The sequence below is a fragment of the Equus asinus genome, chromosome 26, assembly GCF_041296235.1.
Source record: "Equus asinus isolate D_3611 breed Donkey chromosome 26, EquAss-T2T_v2, whole genome shotgun sequence".
Lineage (NCBI taxonomy): Eukaryota > Metazoa > Chordata > Mammalia > Perissodactyla > Equidae > Equus > Equus asinus.
The window spans coordinates 31,754,999-31,775,622 of record NC_091815.1 but is presented as its reverse complement, the minus strand read 5'-3'; the positions used below and the strand labels follow the sequence as shown (position 1 = coordinate 31,775,622).

Genomic DNA, 20,624 nt, shown 5'->3' with positions numbered 1-20,624 from the left:
CCCGCCCAGCCCAGCCCCGCCCCCGCCAGCATGGCCACGCCCCCGCGCCCCAAGCCCGCCCCCTCCTCAGCATCCGGCCAACCACAATCAAGCTAAGGCTTAACCACACCCCCCCGACCCCGGCCCAACTGGGCTCCGGCCCCGCCCCCGGGCTGCAACACTTGGCTTTTCCTCAAGCGCAGGTCTCGGCCCAGCCGCCTCCTGCCAGGCCACGCCTCTTAAATGCAAGCCCGCCCCAGCGTGAAGCCCCACGATCCTCTTTTTCTGGTCTTCTTCCCGCGCCCTAACCCCATCCCTTTCGGGACTCAGATTTCCTCCAGGCATCTAGCCCCACCTCCTAGCCCCGCCCCTCGCTAGGCTCAGGCCTCGAAAGCCCCGCCCCCAGCCGCAGCCCCGCCCCATCCTAATTTGCCTCTCTACTCCAGACTCTACTCCAGCTCTCGATCCCGCCCTCCTCTCCCTCTGGCCTCACCCCTCTCTAGTCTAGGACCCACCCGTCTCCTCCTCCTCACCCCAGAAGTTCCAGCACCGCATCCTAGCCACGCCCTCTGCCGGTGGCTGTGCGCCACACCAGCCTTAGGAACGCCCCTCTAAACCGGTCCCGTGGCCCCACCCGCATCCTAACGCTGTCCCGTCCTAACTCCGCCCACCAGGGTGCTGGCTCCGCCCAGGCACTGACCACGCCCCTCGCGGGACCTGCCTCCTCCTCTATGCTGGCTGTCCCAAGGTCCAAACTCAAGCCCCGGAGCACCAGCTCCGCCCCACACCGCAATCACGCCCCTCCCCCAGCCCCCTCAATTTCTGCGTCTCCCTAGAGCCATGGGGGTCCGGAGTGGGCTCCTGGGAGAAGAGAGCACAGCCTGGAGCTGCAGACTAACCCCCTCCTGCCGCCCCCTCCCCAGCAAGGCGGGGAGGCTTCAGTCCCCTCCCGGCAGCGTCTTCAGGAATTCGGAGAGGCCTGCGGGAGGGGGGAGGGAAGACGGATCAGCGGGGCGGAGGAGGGCAGACCCCTTCCTCCCGCCTCTTCCGCCACCGACAAGCCCGCCAAGCGCAGCAGTCCGGCCTGGCCCCGCGGAATCACAGTTCAAGGGGTAGCGGAAGCGCCGCGTTTAATAGAGGCGGGCCGGTGGCTGACTAACGCGAGTCCTTCGGGAGAGTCACCCGCTATCTGCCATGGCCCAGGTGTAAGCTCCTGGAGGCGGGAAACTCGGCCCGGGGGCTGGCACCGGGCCAGGCACTCGGGGGCGTCTCACCCATCCCGGGGCCACGGCGCCCCCCACTTGCGAAACTGGGCTATTGCCCTGGCCCCACCCCGGTCCCTGTCCCTGGCTCCTCCCCCCTTACATGTAACCCTCTCCCGGCTGGAGTGTGGCGGAAGCGGAGGACAGAGGAGTGAGGCGGCGCGAGTTAGTGCAGAGCGCGGAGGCCGCGGGCGGCGGGCGCGGTCAGCGGGCGGCCCCCGGTGGCGGAGCGGCCGCCACCACCTTGCAGAAACGCACCCTCTGGAAGTCGGTGATCTCCGCCGTCTCCTGGCCCTCGGGGCCCGCCTCTGGGGAAAGAAGGGGCGGTCAGTGGAGGGCAACCAGGCCCCCTTTCCCCCCAGCACCCGGGACAGCCCTGTCCAGCCCGGCCCCTCATCCCAGTGAGCCTGGCTACAGCCGGCCCGCGCTCAGTGGCTTCGGGGTCTCGGAGTCCTTTCCTCCCCGCAGCAGACCAAAGGAGCATGCACCCCAGCAGAACCCTGTTCACACTCGAGGAAACAATCTGGGACAGCGAGATCCCGGTCACTTGACCAACACGCGGCCCAAAGACAACGCGCCTGGGCGCCCCGGCCTCGCCCACCATCCCCCCACTGCCCTCCCCGCCCCCACCTCACGGGCCCTAAAGCAAACCTCCCTCATGCCCTCCTAGGCCCCCCCGAGTTCTAACCAGACCTTCCTCTGCCCCCGAATCCTAACCCCACTCCTCGGCGGAGGTCCCTGGTACACAAGCGGGCTCCCACCGGTGGGCCGGAGAGAGATGGGGCTTGGGCCTCTCGCTCCTGAGTCTGCTAGCCCGACATTCTAACTGGGTCTGCATTTTTATTCTTATTTACCGCACTGGGTTACACCCCAAAACTCTAATCCCGCCCACAGCTAAAGCCACTACTGCCCCCCACTCCCCGTTCTTACTTTTGATTCCTTTAAATCTCATCCTGCCCTTGGCCCCACCCCTTGAACCAACCCCTTGATTTTACAGGACTTTCCAAATCCCCTGGCCCCGCCCCCTCACCCTCAGGCCCGGGCCACGCTCAGCTCCCAGCCACGCCCCCCGCCAAGTCCGCACCTTGGCCCCACCCCCTCGGCCTGCGCTCCGTTCCCACGGACTCCCGGCATTCTCACCTGGCCCCAGGTCCACTCCAGCCCACACCCCCAGGCGGAGCCCCAGCTCCACCCCATCCTACTGCCCCCAAGCCCTCCTCCCCTCAGCCCCAGAGGAAGAGGGCGAGGAAGGAAGCAAGCCCCGCCCGCCGGCCTGTCCACTCCCCCACCTGGAGCTGCCTCAGACCCCTCCTCTTCAGCTTGCTGGGTTCCTGGGAGGCTGGGCCCGCTCTCCAGGCAGGCAGGGGCTGGCTGGTCACCTCCTGGGGAAGGGGGAGGCCCAGTCAAGCCCCTCCCCCTCCAAACATCCCCCCACCCCAAGACAGAAGGCCCTGGGGAGGGAGGGGGGCTCAAGGACACACTTGGGGAATGTCATTTGAGGATGTGAACTCTTTATTGGGGAGGGGCTCTGAATGGCCCAGCGCAGGGGCAGGATCTGGGGCTGGGCATTCCCTAGCCCGCGGGGCGGTGGGGCACACGGGGTCCCGGGGCCCAGCCCCCAGGGGCCCGCCTGCCCGTGCTCCCCTCCAGCACACACACAAGCAGCCAGCTTCATGCATTTCCGAAAGGCCAGGCCTCACCCGGAGAGAGGGCGTCAGCCGGGTGGGCGGTCCGGGGAGAATTCAGCTCCATCTCTTCGCCCCAGTCGGACACGGGCTGGTGGCCTCCGGGGGGCGAGAAGGGGCTGGAAGGCGTGGCGGGGGCCGGGGGAGGAGGCAGGGGTTCCTCGGGCCCAGACGGCTCTTGGTGGGCCTGCTCCCTGGTGGGGCTCCTGGGGGCCTCCGCCTCGGGGGGGCGGTGGTCGGGGGCTGGTTCCTCTTCCTCCTCGTCAGCCTCCTCTTCCTCCTCGATCTCCTCCTCGTCCTCACTCACGTCTTCCCATTCCTCGTCCTCCCCCTCATCCTCCTCCCCCGCATGCTCCTCCCCCTCGTCCTCCGGAGGCCGGTGGGCAGGGGCTGGGGTCTCAGGCGGCTGTGGGGGACACCAGGCAGGTCAGGGAGAGGGTGTGGGCCCTGGGCACCCCCACGCCCCCTGCACGGAGACCACAGCCCGCCTTACCTGCACAGGCGTCTCCTCGAGGGAAGTGGGCTGTGGGGCCTCAGGGGCGGGGCACTCAGCCTCCTTCGTCTCCCAGCGGTCATCGTGGTCACTGGCGGGGACAGAGGAGAGGGTTGAGCTCGGCAGGACAGGAGGAAGGGGGTGCCCACCTCCAGCTCCTCCCCCAAGAAGAGGTGTCAAATTCAGCTTTGGGGGAGAGAGTGCCTGCGGGGTTTCCAGGTGAGGATCCGGTGGGCTGGGGCACAGAGGACACGGCGGGCTGTGTCCCCAGGTGTCAGGGACAGAGATGGAAGGGGGGCAAGTGGCAGAAGAGATGCGTGGAAGGAGAGGAGGGGACAGATGAGGATAAAGCGGAGCCAGGCCCCACCCCTCAACCAAGTGCCTGACCCACAGAGACAAGGGCCAAAGCCGAGACAGGACAGACAGACGTCCCACGCATACACAGTCCGAGAGCCACCAGGGAGAGAGCCACACGGCCCCGCTGGTGCGGTGCACACGCCAGGGGCAGGGGCGCCCCCACCTGTAGGCACGGGGGGCTGCCTTGGCCTGGGGTCGGCTGCTCTTCCTCTTCCTGCGGCTGACCTCGGCTTTGTGCTGAGACAGGAACTCCCTGAACGTGGGGGGCTTGGGAGGCCGGGCCCAGGCCTGGTCATCTGCGAGAGAACCCAGGAGGAATTTGGGCCCGGGTGCAGCCAAACCACTGGCCACACCTGCCCCAGCCAGCTGCCTCTCCCCACCGGAGGCCGCCCACTCACCGTAGCGGTGGGGTGGGTCCGCGGCAGCGGCTGGGCCATCCTTGAACCTGGGAAAGAGAAGGGAGAAGGGGTGAGCCGCGAGAGCAGCGGGAGCGAGAGTGGGAAGAGGAGGGGGAGGCGGGGGCCCGGGAGAGATGAAGATGACAGAAGGAGAGGTGGCCCACCAGAGGGGGTCCCTGATCCGAGGGGGACGGGACCAGGTGATGGACAGGGGGCAAATCTGACAGCGCTGTGACAAATTCAGAAAGAAAAGATGAGTGTGGGACCCTCCAGAACAAACATTCGGAAAGTACGTGATCCCCAGTGATGAAAAGAAGTTTCCGCATATTGAGGTATGTGGGGAAGCCGTTCTGGTTTAAATCTGATTCGCCTCAAAGTCGTTTTTCCCAGAGCAGCCTGACCCACGGCCCGCCACACAGGCACTGTCCGTCTGCTTCACACACGTCCCCATGCAAAGCACGCGCTCAGGACAGGGATGACTGCCTCCCTCTCTCCGACGGTAAGCTTTTCTTCCCAGACAACCTGTGGACCTGCTAAATGGGAGCAAAACATCCCCTTGTGACTTTGGGGAAAAAAGTTGTATTCCCGTCATGCTTGATGTGTGTTCTTTGTTCTGAAATGGGATATAACCACACTGTAAACCACGCTTCTCCAGAGGGCTTTCTCCCCTGGGAAGAAAACACTTCCAGGCTAGTCCTCACGTTAGGCTCAATAAATAACACTCTATCTTTTTCTCTACAGATTGGTTATTGATTATTTGCATCAACACCAGCTTCCTGTCTGGCCTCATTTCCTATTACTCTTTCTCACCTCCCCAGCTAAGAAGGTTCTCCTACCACACAGAGCTTCTGCCTCAGGGCCTTGGCACCTGCTGTTCCTGGGACATTCTTCCCCAGATCTTTCAGTGGCCGGCTCCCTCATCTCCTTCAGACCTCAGCTCAGAGGTCTTCCTGAACCCTCATCTAACATAATCATATATTCTTAGATATATTACCTAAGTCTAAAACAATAGCCTCATCTCTCTCCATACTCTGCTTTGTTATTCTTTGTGACCTGATGTCAGATCTATTCATTGCCTATCTTTCCCACTAGACTCAAAGTTCCGTAAAGGCAGAAGTATTTTCTTCACTGCTGTATCCTCACCACCTAGAACCTTCCATGACACACAGGAAGGACTCAATAAATATTTGCTGATGAAATCAGTGCACACGTGCATTAATGAGACTGACTGCTGACTGCTTTGGGGACACGAGAAAACAATTACTTTCTCACTTTTAACCCTGAGAACATCTCCCCAAAAGCCTGGCCGCAGACACCTTAGAAAGATCAGCTACGCTATATGCACGAAATCTCTCTCATGCTTGCACAAGCTTAGCTCACAATCCAAAAATAAATGCTCGACCACCGGGCACACAGACAAGATCCTCTGTCTTTGGCAGGCGCCAACAACAAAAGCTAGAGGCGTGAAAACTTCCAACGCAGAAAAGGATAGAGGGTGGTGGGAAAAAACCAACGCTGCCAATTTAAGACTGTGGTTTGTCGGCATCTCTGGTGTGGAAATTGGTCCTTCTGTCAAGGACGCAACAATGCCTTCGCTTTAAGTTTGACTGACTGGCTGTTTCCTGGGACCCAGAAGGGGACAGAGTCAGACTCGAGGACAACAACGCCACTAGGATAAGGTGTTTGGGTGGGCGGGGGACGGGCTGGAGGGATGAAGGGAAGAGGCAGACGTCTGATCACTGTGAGCAATTCTTCATGCCCTCCCGCCATCAGAATTCACATCCTCGCCCTTCGCGATGCAGCCACGACACAGTATCATCCATTAGCGTGGGCAGAGTCGCAGTGCCCGCCCCGGCGAGGCTGGGTCTGTCGGCCAAGACGATGGCAAAGTGTGTCCACTCTCCCTCTCGCACATCTGCCAATGCTATGACCAGCGCTTCCCCAGGCAGCTGCCCCCGCAGCCCGCACCCCAGAACCAACACAAGCGGCACAGAATGCACGGCCAGAACCTGTGTCGAGGAGCCACGCCCGGCTGGACCCACAGCTTCCCATCCAGCCTGGATCAGCCGAACCCAGCTGACCCGTGAACACACGAGAAGGCAACGCTTTCATACGCCACAGAGACTTGGCAGCGGTTACGCAGCATTACCGTGGCCACCGCTAACGGATACGCAGGACAAGAAACGAGAGAGTGAAGGGAGCGAGAAGTCGCGGCCACGGCTGGAGGAGACTCACATGCCATCGGTCTTCTCGGCATCCCACTCGCGCCGCCACTGGCCGGTGGGCTTGCGGTGTCTCTGCAGCCGCTCCTGGTCGATCTTCTCCCGCTCCTGCTTCCAGCGCAGGTACTCCGACCGCTCCCGGCCCGTCATGGAGAGCGTCATGTCCCCAGCACCGCCCAGGCCGGCCCGGCGGCCCTGCCCCCAGCGGACAGGCAGTCAGGCCCTGTTCCACCACCCGCCCCTCCCGTCCCCCAGGCCCTCTCAGATGACACACGGTCACACACAGAGAGGGAGACAGGGCGGACATGAGAACCGGGTCTGCTCGCGTGCACCTGCTCGGAGAGGCCACCCCAGATCTCTCTGTCCTCCACCCCCTCACCCAGCTGGAATTTTCTTCACAGCATTTGGCACTAGCTGACATCTTATTACATACTCGTTTATTTAGTTCCCACCAGAATAAACCACGTTAGGGAGGGGCTTTGCCTTGTTAACGACTCAGCCAGCACCTAACACAGCGCCTGGGTGCTGGCAGGTGCCTGGTAAACATCACTCACGTTAGGGACGAGAGGACATCACCAAAATGACAAGTAATTTAGGGGTCAAAGGCTAAGCCCAGGGATGCCACGCTGTCCCCTGCTCCGCCTCGCTCCCCGCTGTGCCCGGCCCACACCCGGTGATCAGATGCCACCGAGGCGAGAGGCCGGCTGCAGGACGGGACAGGCCAGGGTGCACCCACCTGCCGCTCCTGCTCGAGGCCACAGCGCACCCGCTCGAAGTCAGGGCCCCCCCAGTTGCGCCCGTGCCGGCGGCTGCCCTCCCGCCGGTCCCGCTCCGGCTCCTCCAGGGGCCCGTTGCGGCGCCGCGGGTCATCCAGAAAGTTCCGCACGGGGTTGGGCTCCAGCACGCCTTCCTGCGGGCACGGGGAGTGGGGCGTTGGTGGGCTCCCCGGGGCCCGGGCGGCTCGGCCCCACCGTGGGGACGCCCGCGGCACTGACCCGCTGGTTCCGCTCGTACTCCGCGATCTTCTCCATCTCCTCATTCATCTTCTCAATGTTCTGCCGGCGCCGCTCCTCCCACTCCTGGGGCACAGAGACAGGGACATGGGTGTCAGGAACAACCCCTCACCCCGAGCGTGTGGCCCCATCTGCGCAGGAGAGTCAGCACCGCCGGCCTGGGCCCCTCTCCTGAGACAGGCCAGCTTCCAAGGCCGGCCCTTGGCTGGCGCCTGAGCATGTGGCTTTCCGTCTGTTCCCGTCAACAGGTAAAGGATACGGGGGGAGCCAGCCCTGATGGCCCGGCAGTTAAAGTGGGGGGGCGCTCCACTTTGGGAGCCCAGGTTCGGTTCCCGGTCATGGAACCACACCACCCTTCTGTCAGGTGCCATGCTGTGGGGGCAGCTCACATAAAAGAACCAGAACGACTTGCAGCTAGGATATACAACCACGCCCTGGGGCCTCGGGAAGGAAAAGTGAAAAATCAAGGATAAGGGGGGCTCACTGTGCTTTGCTTGTGTAAGCAATACGGCGTCTGCTGGATGCCCACTTTCCTCATGGGCTCTGGCATTGGGGTAGTACTAGGCAGAGGGGACCCACGTGCTCAGCCCCCAATAAACACCCTGAGTGCTAGGTCCCTAAGGAGGCCCTGGTAGACAATCCTTCACACGTTAGCGTGATTGAGTGCCAGAGGAATTAAGCACAGCCTGTGGGAGTCCACTGGGTGAAATTCCTCCAGACCTCAGCCCACGCACCTTTTCCCTTTGCTGAATTGGCTTTCTGTCTTTCCCTGTAACACGTCTTTGCTGTGAATCTTTCCAGCAAAACAAGGAACCGGGGAGAGGAGTTGGGGACCCCCACACAGCACGGCTGCCACAGTAATGATGACAGTAATGACTAGGCAGATGGCTCGGTGGCCCGCCATTCTCCCTTCCTCCACGGTAACAGAATTTTAGGCGAGCTCACGGCCAAGCAGCTGAGGACGGTTCCATTCCCAGGGTTCAGCACACGAGAGAGAAGGAAACTTCCACTTGATTTAAACCACGGTATTTTGGGGTCTTTGTGATAGCAACTTAGCATGGGCAAATAATCAATATCTATAAGTAACACTGGTGCTGACTCCGAGGGCTTCAATGCCTGATGTCGCAGAATGCGCGTAACACCCTCTAAATCTGATTATTATTCCGGTTTAAGAGTGAGAAGCCAGAAGCTCCCAGATGGGAGGCGAGCTGCCCGAGGACAGGGAACTGACAGAGCCAGGGTGACCCCAGGCCACGGCGGGCTCTAAGCCACAGGGCCAGGTAGCCACCCACCCTGCCGACCTGCGGGGCGGTGGGAGCGGCTACAACAGGAATCTCACCGCTCCCCGCAAATATATCCAGGGTGGGAGACCGACAGAGCGAGCGGGCACGTGCACTGGACAGAGTCCGCCAGACAGACAGACAGACAGACAGCGCGAGAGAGAGAGGAGCAAGAACTGGACGAGCAGGGAGGGCGGGCCAGCACACAGCAGACGGAGCGACAAAAGGGGAGACAGAGAGAGAACACACAGCGCTGGTCCAGGGAGGAGGGAGGGGAGAGGGGAAGAGGATGGAGGGGCTGAAAGAGAGACAGAGATGCAAACAGACGGATGAACGGGAAGACAGTCCACTGAGAGGAGGAACAGAGAGGGACAAGACAGCGCAGAGCCGCAGGCAGAGGACGCCAGCCCCTCCCCGGCCCCTACCTTGGATTTGCGGTCAGCAGCTGAGGCATCTCCGGCTCCGGAGAGATGAGAGGACCCCCTGCCCCGGCCCCTCCGGCCACGGCCCCCAGCTCCTCCTCGAGGCTGCTCCCCTGGACTGTCCTCCCAGCTGCGGGAGGCCCGGCCCATGCCTGCCCGGCCCCCCTGCTGGGGAGGCGTCCGGCCTCCCTTGCTGGCCCCTGGGGGCCGCGGGGTCCCAGGAGACCTCCGGGAGGGCCCCAGGTTCTTCTCCTGGAAGTGGGGAGAGAGGAAATGTAGGGTCACTGGGACAAGGAGACTGGGACACCCCAGGCCCAGAGGGCAGTGCCAGGATGGAGGCCCACAGGTCTGGGGCCACTGGGATGGTTCTCAGGCCTTGGGTCTCAAGTCTCCCGCCACTGGTCCCCACCCCAGTGTGGAGCTCACCACCTCAACTGCCACATTCTCCTTCTCCACTGAGCGGCCCTTCCGGGGGGCTGTCACCGCGACGCCCTCGAGTTCAGCTTTCTTACGGTCCTCCTCAATCTCCTAGGGGCAAACAATAGACATACGGGAGTGTCAGGGGTCCCGTGTGCCAGCTGGATTCCCACAGCCTCCTGAACTCTCCCAAGTCTGCCCCCAGCTCAGGCCTCGCCCCTGAGCTCTCAACAAGAAAGCTGGTCCCTTCAGCATCTTCCCCGAGACCACACCATGCTGTTCACCTGCTCAGCACCCTCCTGTGGTGCCCATCTCTGAGCAAAAGCCGAAGGCTTCCCATAGCCTGTGGGGCCCTACAGGGCCTGGCCTCATTACCACCCTGACCTCAACCCCCACTCTATACCCCTCACTCACTCTGCCCTCCTCACTGTTCCTAGAACACACCAGGCTCAGACCTGCCTCAGGGCCTTTGCACCTGCTGCTCCCTCTGCCAGGAACACTCTTGCCCCAGAGATCCTTCAGTCCTTCACCTCCTTCAGGGGTGTCCTTGAACGTGTCCCCTTCTCAGGGAGGCCTTCCCTGACCAGCTTACAGAAACCAGCTTCCTTGCCATTCTCTCCCCCACCCCTCATCCCCTCCCTGGCATTATGTGTATTTTGCTTATTGTCTGCCTTCCCTCTGCAGCAGAACCTGCCCGAGGACAGGAGAGCGGTCTGCTCTGTTCACTGACGTATACCCTGGGCCGCCAAGGCCGCCTGGCACACAACAGAAACTAGATATGCTTTTTTTTTAATGAATGAATGCATGAAGAATGAAGAAATGAAACCCACTCCTTGCCCCATCTCAGGGACAGCCCCACACCTACTCTGTCACCTGTGACAGAGACCTGGCCCTCGTCCTGGAGCCTCCCTCGTTCTCCCCACCTCCCACCCCTGCCTGTCAGTCCTGGAGGTCCTCCCGACAGCCCTGCCCGAGGCCAGGCACCCCCTCCCCCGACGAGGTCCCTGCCTCGGCCTCGTCCTTGGTCTGCGGTCTCCAGTATCGCCTCCTCCCATCCACCACCAGCCAGCAGCCAGGGAAGCCCTCCTAAAAACCTCTATTGACCTGTCCCACTCCTGGTCAAAGCCCTCCATGGCTTCCCAGTGCCCTCAAGAGACAGTCCCAACTCTCAGCCTAGCCCCTGCTGACCCCTCTAGGTCAACCTCCCACAACTGATCCTCCTACTTTAAGCTCCAAGTTTTTACACAAACTGTTTCCTCTGCTGGAAACATCTTCCGCTCTCCTCTACAACCGGCTAAGGTCGACTCACCCTTCAAGCCTCAGAATCAATCCCTTCCTCCAGGAAGCCCTCCCGAACAACCCACAGGCTGGGTGAAGAGCCCCCTCGGGGCTCCCACAGACCCCTGAGCACCCCCATCCCAGCCTTGCCCACTCTGGGTCATCACTGTGTGAAGACAGATCTGTGGCTCCACTGGACTGTGAGTCCCAAAAGGGCAGGCCCGGGGCTGTCATGGTCACAGCTGCATCCCCAGCACCACTGAGCACATGCCCAGCTACAGGGAAGACCCTGATGAATGTGTGAAAATGAATGAATGAACAATGGAATGAAGGAAGGCAGGCCAGGCTAAGGCCTTCCGCTTTTATCCAGAAAGCGATGGGGAGCCATGAAAACGTTTGAAGGAAGGGAGAGGTGAGAAAAACTCACTGCGGGGAAGAGGGGATGGGGTCTCCCAGGGCGGGGCTAGGGCACCTGGTAGCGCCGGATGAGGGCCTCGTTCTTTCTCCGAAGAGCCTCGATCCTCTTGTCCAGCTCAGCATCCTTCTCCTCCTTTGACTTCAGATCCAGCGTGGCTGACTGAGAGCGGGAGACAGTTGAGAGAGGGTAGGAAAAACCTACACCCACCCCTGGGCCCTTCAATCCAGGGTCTGAGTCTGGCCCCGGGGGCAGTTCCTCCCAAGCCCCTTGCCCCACAGCTCAGATCCCAGAGACCCCAGTTTTCATCTCACCATTCTGCTGGCTGGATGGGGCCGGGGACCCACCAAACCTCTCCTGCAGAATCTGGACACAGCACTGGGGGTTCCTGAGGGCAGAGGGAAGAGGAGGACTAAGGCCAATGCCTCCCTAGTCTGCTTCCTCGGGCGAAAGTTGTGGCCCAGGCCCTGCTTAGGGAAACGTCCAGCATTGCTCCCTTCCAAACGAAGATTCTAGTCCAGCCTCCACAGCCCTGTGCTGAGAGCTTTAACTCCGACCTCTGTCAAGAGAGCTTCAGATATAGCCGCTCCCCCTAACCTGTACCAGAAAGTTCTAGGCCCACCTCCCCGTGCCCATTCTGGTGCCGCTCACATCCCCGTGCACAGCCTAGGTCCGCTTCTTTCCCAGGAAAGTTTCAGAAACGTCCTATAACCCCACATTCAAAAACAGCTCGAACTCCACGCCTATTGGCTGCCCAGATCCCCAGAGAACATTCTAAGCCAGGCCTCCCTCGGGGGTTTCCAAGACCCGCTTCCAGCATCCTGAGAAAAGTGATGCTGCCGCCCCGAACCCTTGCAAAAATTTCGAAAATGGGCCGGTACCCACTGGCTAGACCTCCCTAATGGATACTCTCCCCGGCCTGCCCGCGGCTTTCCGGGAAAGAGCTCCGGCCTCGACCCGGTCGGGAACGCCCCGGGCTGCGGGGCCGGGACAAACTCTCCGGCCCCGCCTTTCCCGCCAGATTCCCCGGCCCCGCCCACACGCCGGCGTGATTAATCGGGCCCCGCTGCCGACTTTCCCAGCCAGCGCTCTGGCCCCGCCCCCTGGATCCCCGGGCAACAGTCTGAGCCCGCCCCCTCCGTCTCGCGTTATTACAACGGCCACGCCCCCAGCTAGCCAGCCCACGCTCTGGCCCCGCCCCGATCTGCCCAGCCAAGCTTCTGGTCACGCCCCCTGGCTCCCGCCCCAGGCGCCCCCTCGGTTCTGGATCTGCTGCCGGCTGCCCCGCCAACGCTCTGGACGTGCCCCTGGCGCCCACAAAACTTTCTGGCTCCACCCCCAGCACGCCCCGCCAGCCCCTGGCCCCGCCTCCTGGGTCCCCTGCAACCTCTTGGCCCCGCCCCTGAATTCCCGGCCAACGATCTGGACCCACTTCCAACTCCGGCAAAACTTTCTGGCCCCGGCCCCACCGCCCAGCTCTCGGGGCGACACTCTGGCCCTGCCCCCAGCCCGGGCACAACTTTTGGCCCCGCCCCCAGCGATGTCCGCCAGCCCCGGCCCCGCCCCCTGGCTCTCAGGGCGACACTCTGGCCGCGACCCCAGCGTTGTCCGCCGGCCCCGGCCCCCGCCCCGCCGCCCAGCTCTCGGGACGACCGACACTCTGGCCCCGCCCCCAGGGTGGTCGGCCACCACCCAAGCCCCGCCCCCTGGCTCTCCGGCCCACACTCTGGCCCCGCCCCCAGCCCGGGCACAACTTTTTGCCCCGCCCCCAGCGTTGTCCGCCAGCCCCGGCCCCGCCCCCTGGCTCTCCGGCCCACACTCTGGCCCCGCCCCCAGCCCGGGCACAACTTTCGGCCCCGCCCCAGAGGAATCCGCCAGCCCCGGCCCCGCCCCCTAGATCAGGGCAACACTCTGGCCCCGCCCCCAGCCCGGGCACAACTTTCGGCCCCGCCCCCAGCTGCCCACCCACGCTGGGGCCGGCACGCCCGGCGCCCGCCCCCCGCCCCGCCAGCGCCCCCGAGCTCCCCAAGTGGGCGTCCCGTCCCCGCCCCCCGCGGGGCGCTCCGACCCCGCCCCCGCGGGGGCTCGCTCCCTCGCCCGCGCCCGCCCCCACGTAGGGCGCCAGGCCCCGCCCGTGCGGGCGCGCTCCCGGTCCCCTCCCCCGGTCACCTGTCCCGGAGACCCCGCGGCGTCCGCGACTCCGGCTCCGTCGGCCTCGGCGTCCGCAGCTCCCGGGCCGCGCGCGTCACTTCCCGCCCGCACCACGTGAAGAGGGGAAATAAAGAGGGTCACTTCCGCTCCTGCCGGCCCGCTTCCGGGAGCCTTAAAGGCGCCGCGTCCCCGCGGGTGGAGGGGCCCCGGAGGCCCGTCCCGCTTCCTTCGGCCTGGGTTACCTCCCTCCGGGAAGGCGACAGCGTCCTCTGTGGCCTCTGCCTGCTTCCTCTCTTATCCTGGGTCCAATACATAGGTGCCAGGCATGGGGCGCTGCCTCCCGGAAGCCTACCGGTGGGGCTGGTGCCGGGACGGGGGTCGCCCACCCTCCTGCCAGTGCAGTGTTCGAGTCTGTGTAGAAGCTTAACGTTTTCAGCCCAGAGACGCGCTCCTTCAGTCTCGAAGTCAGTATGGCGCGCCAGGCTCTGTGCCAGGGGAGATGGGGTAGGAGGGAGGCCAAGGGGATGGACCAGGCAGACCCCTCATGAGGGAAGGGGCAAGGAAAGGAGAAATAACAGCAAACAGAAATGTGGGAGATGCCTTGCCAGAGAGGGAGGAGGAGAGGCCTGAGGGTGAGAGGGGTTGGCTGTCCAGGCAGAGGACTCACAGCATGTGCAAAGGCCCTGTGGTGAGTGAGCTTGGTGCATTCGGGGAGCTGGAAGAAGCTCAGAGAAGAGTTCAGCAGGATTTGACTACAGAGTCCAGGAGGCTATATGCATCAACCAGAAGTGAGATGTAGTGAACCTATTATTGCAACTGATGATAAATGCTATGGGGTACTCTTACCGGAGGCGATGACAGTTATAAGTGGGCGGAGCAGATTCCCTTGGCCTTTCAGAGGCCTTCTCTGCACATACAGCTTAGTGCTCTCGTATGTAATTCCCCAGGCGCCTGCCAAGCTCTCGGCATCATTTGCTCCAGCTCTTTATTCAAATGTCACCTCCTTTTAGGGGACTTCTTGTAACCACTCATTTGAAAATTGCAAAACCTCCCATCCCTTTTCCTCTTCCAACTTTATTTTTCCATTTTCTTGCTCACCCTCTAAACTAATGTATGTTTTACCTACTTATCTTGTCCACTGTCTGTCCCCTCCACTACATTGTCTGTTTTCTTTTTTTGTTTTTTGCTGGGAAAGATTGGCCCTGAGCTAACATCTGTTGTCAGTCTTCCTCCATTTTGTATGTGGGACACCTCCACAGCGTGGCCTGATGAGCAGTGTGTAGGTCTGCACCCGGGATCTGAACCTGCGAACTCTGGGCCACCAAAGCAGAGTGCATGAACTTAACCACTGGCCACCGGGCCGGCCCCTATGTTGTCTGTTTTCTACCCGGCTATGTCCCAGTGCTTCCAACGGTGTCTCGTACCCAGCAGGCTCTCAAAAGATATTTGTTTAATAAAGGAGTGAATCTTTAGTACTACTATTTTCTTTCCTTTTTATAAGACAAATAGTATATCTACTGCGCTGAAATTCTGTACCTTTAACTTAGCAACAGATGGTTGACGACCTTTTAAGCTGCTGTGTGATCTTCCGTCCTAGAGATGGGCCGTAACCTGCCCCCAGTCTCACGGCTGTTTGAGTTGTTTCCGATTTGGGGAGACTGCCAACAGTGATGCATTGAGCGCTCTAGGCCCACATATTGCGAGTCCGTGATCTGTGACCTTGCTTTAAAAAGACTCATACGGGCCGGCCCGGTGGCTCAGCGGTTAAGTTCGCGCACTCTGCTTTGGCACCCCGGGATTCGCCAGTTCGGATCCTGGGTGCAGACGTAGTACTGCTCGTCAAGCCATGCTGTGGCAGCGTCCCCCATACAGGAACTAGAAGGAGGTACACTAGGATATGCAACTATGTACGGGGCTTTGGGAAGAGAAACAAAAGAGGGGAAGATTGACAACAGAGGTTAGCTCAGGGCCAATCTTCTTCACCAAAAAAAAAAAAAAAAAAAAAAGGACTCATAATGTCACAGTTAAGACCGTGGACTCTGACGCCAGAAGGCCTGGGTTGGAATCCTGGCACTGTCACTTACCAACCGTGTGACCTTGGGCAACATAAGAAACTTCGGGTTTCAGCTCTTCATCTGTAAAATACGTCTCGTAACACCTCCCTAGTAGGTACGTTGTGCAGAATTCAACGGGCTCATGAATTAATACACATAACATGCTTGACAAGGCCAGAAATATTTTGCGTTCTCGATACATGGAGACCATTATTATGGCTTCTCAGGAGACAAACTGAGGGGTCAGAGGTTAATTCATGTTTTTACTTTCCAGGGAAAATGAACAGAGAAGGTGGTACAAAGTTGGAAGCGCTCTGGAAGAAAGAGAGCGAATACGGGAGCCCGAGGCTGCCAGGACGGCTCCCACCATGCCGGACAGACCGGTGGAGACGAGGGACCCGGGGCTACGTGGCAACCGCCTCACGGGAGAGCCAGCTCGGAGGGTGGCAGCTCAGCCCGGACACTGTGCCCGCGTCCGCTGCCCGCACGGGACAGGAGCGGCTCAGCCACCGCCTTGCCCCGCCACGCTTCACCACTGTCTCATTTTCGCGCATCTGACGCCCAAAGGGCGGTGTCTCAATCTGGTTGGAGTTGCCTCTCCCTGATGTAAAAGTGAGACTGAGCGCTTCTCTGCGTGTCTGTTGGGGACCAGGAGAGAAGTTCGAGAGTGAGCTGGACCCTGAGGCCCCGCCTTGGGGCAGCGTGTCCACCAGGACTTGCTGAGCAACAAGGCAGCATCGTCGCGATCCCCGCTTCGCAGACGAGGACACGGACGCCCAGCGGGAAGAATCCGAAGGTCAGCCGAGCTCGCACGCACTGTCCGTCTGCCTGGAGCGAGGCCACCAGCACAAGCCCCGGAGTCCTGATCTTGCCCCTCCCTGTCGCCCAATGACTCAGCGGCCGATGTGGAATTTGAACCCAGGGCCTCCTGACCCTGCAGAGACAGTGGGAAGAGCAGGTGAGATTGTGGACTGGGAGGCCAGGCTGCCTGGGTTCAAATCCCAGCTCTGCCTCCAGAGCTGTGGGACCCTGGGGAACTTCCTTAACTTCTCTGAGCCTTAGTGTCCTTGTCTGTAAAATGTTGGTAAGGATAGTGCCCACTCCACTGGGCTGTTGGGGGAGGCGGGGAGGATGAATAATGGCTCCCAAAGATGTCCATGCCCTGGTCCCTGGAAACTGCGAATGTCAATTTATACGGCAAAAGGGACTTTGCCGATGTGGGTAAGAATCTTGCGATGGGGAGGTGCTCCTGGACTGTCCAGGGGGCCCGTGCAATCGTCTTGATAAGAGGGAAGCAGAGGGAGCCTTGACACAGAAGAAGGCTGTGTGACACAGGAGCAAGATGCTACACTGCTGGCCCTGAGGATGGAGGAAGGGCCCACCAGCCGAGGAATGCAAAGACCACAGCTGGAAAAGCAGCTGGAAAAGGTTAGTACGGGGCCGGCCCCACGGCCGAGTGGTTAAGTTCACTCACTCTGCTTCGGCGGCCCGGGATTTGTCAGTTTGGCTCCTGGGCATGGACCTAGCACAGCTCATCAAGCCATGCTGAGGTGACATCCCATATAAAATAGAGGAAGATGGACACAGATGTTTGCTCAGGGCCAATCTTCCTCACCAAAAAAAAAGAGCAACAAAAACAAAACAAACAGCCCAAGTTTATTCTCTCGCAGTCCTGGAGCCCCAAAGTCTGAAATCAAGTTGTGTGCAGGGTCGGTTCCTTCCGGAGGCTCTGATAAGGGAGCTGTTGCAGGCCGCTCTCCTCGCTTCCGGCGGCTTCCGGGGTACTCCGCATTCCTTGGCTTGGAGACGCCTCACTGCAGGCTCCGCCTCGGTCGTCCCGGGGCCTTCGTCTCCGTGTCTCTGTGTCTGCTCCTTTTCTGTCTCTTGCAAGGACACCTGCCGTGGGGTTGAGGGCCCGCCCTAACCCACGATGACCTCCTCTCCAGACCCCTTACTTTGACTACATCCACAGAGACCCCAATTCCAAATCAGGTCGTGTTCTGAGGTGCCGGGGGGACACACCTTGGGGGCCATAATTCCCCACTACGGTGGCAGGGCCAGAATGGGAGCCGCGTGCCCGGGACTCCAGCCTCCTGTGGCCGGTGCCCCGTGGAGCCCTTCAGACAGGCGGAGGCCGCCCCAGGCGCCCTGGGTGCGGCTGACTCGGTCCAGCCAGCCCTCCGCAGACCCTCCCGGCCACGTCCTTCCCTTTCTCGGGTCCTCGCGCTCCGTATTCTCACCCAGCGGTTCTCAACAGTGGCAGTTTCGCCCCCCGGGGGACATTGGCCATGTCTGGAGACGTTTTTGATTGTCACAGCTGAGGAGAGGGTCCTACTGGCATCTCGTGGGGCGAGGCCGGGGAGCTGCTAAAGCTCCTACTGTGCACAGAACGGCCCTCACAGCAGAGATTTATCCAGCCCAATGTCGATGGGGCCGAGGCCGGGAGCCTACTCCAGCCGCACTGAACAGCGTTCTCAGTTCCTTGAAAACAGCATGTCTGGGCTGTGGCAGAGGCTGTTCCTCCTGCTTGGAACACCCTTCCTGGCGTCTTCTTCTCGTTAAGTTCTCCTCATCCTCCATGGCTCAGCTTGGGTGTCACCTCCTCCAGGAAGCCCTCCTTGACCCCAGGCAAGACCAGATGCCTCCGAGGCTGTCCGGTCCCCCTGGATTCCCACATTCCAGCCCTGCCCATTCAGGGTCCTCCCTGTCCACGGGTGGGTCTGTGTCCCCCACTGGACGCTGAGCCCTGTGGGGGCAGGGCCGGGATTGTCTGTCACTGCTGTGTCCCCAGCACTGTCCACCACAGGGCCATGCACACAGTAGGTCTCAACACGTATTGAACGACTAAAGCAACCCAGTTCTCATGGAGCCTTCAGTCTCCCCAACCCACTGGACCAGCAGGTCCCAATGCATCGCATCCCAAACGCCCTTTACGACAGAACTATTTTCGTAACACCCCTTGTCCCGTCCTGGGAGGAAACACATAGATCACACATCCTGCCTACATCCATTGTTTGTAAAAATCAGTATAATAACCTAACTGTAACAGAAAGGAGAAAGGAAAGGAATTTGTATGAAAGCAACAAATGTAAAAATGCATTAGTACATTTTCAGTGGGAAACATAAAGAATGAGTCGGACACTTTCGCCTACTTACATCAAATGTGACTGAGCAGGAGAGAATCTGAACGCTCGCCAGTGGAATGTTGTCAACAGCCTTTGGTTAGATTTTGAGATTTTGAGAAAGGGCTAAGAGTGTGTGTGTGTACCTGTGTGCATAGGTAGGTAGGTAGGTAGATAGATAGATAGATAGATAAAGGATGGATGGATATAAATATAGATATAGATATATGATAGCTGGATGGATAGACAGATGGGTGGAAGATGGATAGAGAGATGAAGAGAGAGATGATGGATGGATGGATGGATAGATGGGTGGGTGGATAGATAGATTATGGATGATGGATGGATAAATGATGATAAAAGATAAATGAAGAGATAAATGATGGATAGTTAGCTTGGTGGACAGATGGATAGATAGATGAAGAGAGATGATGGATGGATAGAGAGAGAGATTATGGATGGGTAGATGGATAGATAGGTGACGGATGGATAGATAGATTGGTGGACAGATGGATAGATAGATGAAGAGACAGATGATGGATGGATGGATAGATTATGGATGGGTAGATGGATAGATAGATGACAGATGGATAGAAGGATGGATGGATAGCTGATGGATGGATAGACGGATGGATGGATAGATGGATAGGTGATGGATGGATAGAAGGATGAGTGGATGGATAGATAGGTAGACAGCTGGATAGATAGATGAAGAGATAGATGTTGGATGGACAGATAGATAGACAGATTCAGCTTGAACGCAGCAGCTGGGACAGCCGACTACACAGGACGTTGTGGGGAGACACTTTGATGTGACTTTGATTCCAGAAGCGGGGTTGCGGTGGTGACGTGATTATCAGAAACGGTGCCTGGCCCTGGTCAATTTCTGAACAGAGCACAGTACAATTTCAGATTCAGGCTGTACTGAAACCATGCAACTAATCCTCTGTGTTTCCCAACCACAGAGTGGCTCAAATTCAAGGGCCCGACAATATCAAGTGCTGACGAGGACGTGGAGCAGCCGGGACTGTCACGCACTGCTGGGGGGATGTCAGATGCTCCGACTGCTGTGCGGCGAGTCCTACGTACGTGCCCCACGAGCCAGCAAGTCCACACGGACGGCTTTACCCAACGGTAAAATTCGTGTATTGAAGTCCTAACGCCCATGACCTCAGAACGTGACCTTGTTTAGACATAGGCCCTTTACAGAGGCAATTAAGGTTAAGTGAGGTCATTAGGGTCAGGGCCCTAACCCGATGTGACTGGTGTCCTTATGAGAAGAGGAGATTAGCACACGGACATGCACAGCAGGAAGACCATGCGAGGACAAACGGAGAAGGCAGCCACCTACAAGCCAGGAGAGGGGCCTCAGAAGAAGCCAGCCCCACCGACACCTTGATCCCAGACTTGCAGCCTCCAGAAGTGTGAGGAAATGGATTTCTGTTGTTTAAGCTCGTGGGGGTGGAGCGCTATAGAAATCCCATGGAAGGGACACTATACAAAACCGCAAATGGACAGTCTGCCCCGTGCGCCGCAACGCGGAGTGACAAAAGCCAGACGGACGCCAAGGAGGGCAGACTGCGTGGCTCTATCTACACGGAGTTCTAGGACAGGCGAAACCCACATCTACTGTTCGAACTCAAGAGGGGGATCATCCAGGGGGCTATGACTGGAATGGGGCGTGAGGGAAGGTCCCAGGGGCTTGCAATGTTCTGTTTCTTCCCCCCGGGGGCTGATTACATGGAACTTTACACTTGGGATTTGTGGGGTTTACAGAAACATCTCAGTTATGGCTCAGTTTGAAGGATTTCATGAGGCTGGCTGGGTAGCATAGTGGTTAAGTTCGTGCACTCTGCTTGGGCAGCCCAGGGTTCGCAGGTTCAGATCCTGGACACGGACACACTCCCCCGCTCATCAGGCCGTGCTGTCGCCGGGTCCCACATACAAAATAGAGGAAGATGGGTACAGATGTTAGCTCAGGGCCAATCTTCCTCACCCAAAAAAATAATAATAATAAAATGTTTTAAAGAATTTTGGAAATAAAATGTGCAAGTTCAAAAAACAATCATCAAAAAT

At 59.6% G+C, this 20,624-nt stretch overlaps 1 protein-coding gene and 1 long non-coding RNA gene across 4 annotated transcripts; one reads left to right on the top strand and one right to left on the bottom strand.

The window, feature by feature from the left end:
* Positions 1 to 62: 62 nt before the first annotated feature.
* Positions 63 to 13,529, bottom strand: CCDC9 (coiled-coil domain containing 9). 3 transcript variants are annotated; one of them, XM_070498465.1, is made up of 15 exons: positions 12,107 to 12,255; positions 11,536 to 11,609; positions 11,279 to 11,383; positions 9,538 to 9,639; positions 9,115 to 9,363; positions 7,392 to 7,475; positions 7,133 to 7,306; positions 6,410 to 6,591; positions 4,175 to 4,221; positions 3,940 to 4,072; positions 3,420 to 3,510; positions 2,942 to 3,332; positions 2,531 to 2,623; positions 1,500 to 1,549; positions 63 to 958 (listed from the first exon to the last, which is right to left on the bottom strand). In XM_070498465.1, exons 2-15 carry the CDS (start codon positions 11,536 to 11,538, stop codon positions 941 to 943), a joined length of 1,722 nt encoding a protein of 573 aa, XP_070354566.1. In that variant the 5' UTR covers positions 11,539 to 11,609; positions 12,107 to 12,255; the 3' UTR covers positions 63 to 940. The 3 variants fall into 3 exon arrangements, with proteins under 3 accessions (XP_070354566.1, XP_070354567.1, XP_070354568.1); XM_070498466.1 differs by lacking the exon at positions 12,107 to 12,255 and adding an exon at positions 11,873 to 12,072; XM_070498467.1 differs by lacking the exons at positions 63 to 958; positions 1,500 to 1,549; positions 2,531 to 2,623; positions 12,107 to 12,255 and adding an exon at positions 13,391 to 13,529 and having other exon boundaries at positions 2,633 to 3,332.
* A 1-nt stretch (position 13,530) lies between these two features.
* Positions 13,531 to 20,624, top strand: LOC106845161 (uncharacterized). Its single transcript, XR_006520379.2, has 3 exons — positions 13,531 to 13,836; positions 15,701 to 16,854; positions 19,514 to 20,624. It is a non-coding gene; the product is annotated as an uncharacterized lncRNA (long non-coding RNA).

Excerpts from the sequence above, each read along its gene's own strand:
- CCDC9 (XM_070498465.1), bottom strand. Across the intron at positions 4,222-6,409 it reads GCCGAGAAGACCGATGGCAT|GTTCAAGGATGGCCCAGCCG; the intron begins GTGAGTCTCCTC and ends TCTCTTTCCCAG. Across the intron at positions 3,333-3,419 it reads TCGAGGAGACGCCTGTGCAG|CCGCCTGAGACCCCAGCCCC; the intron begins GTAAGGCGGGCT and ends TGTCCCCCACAG.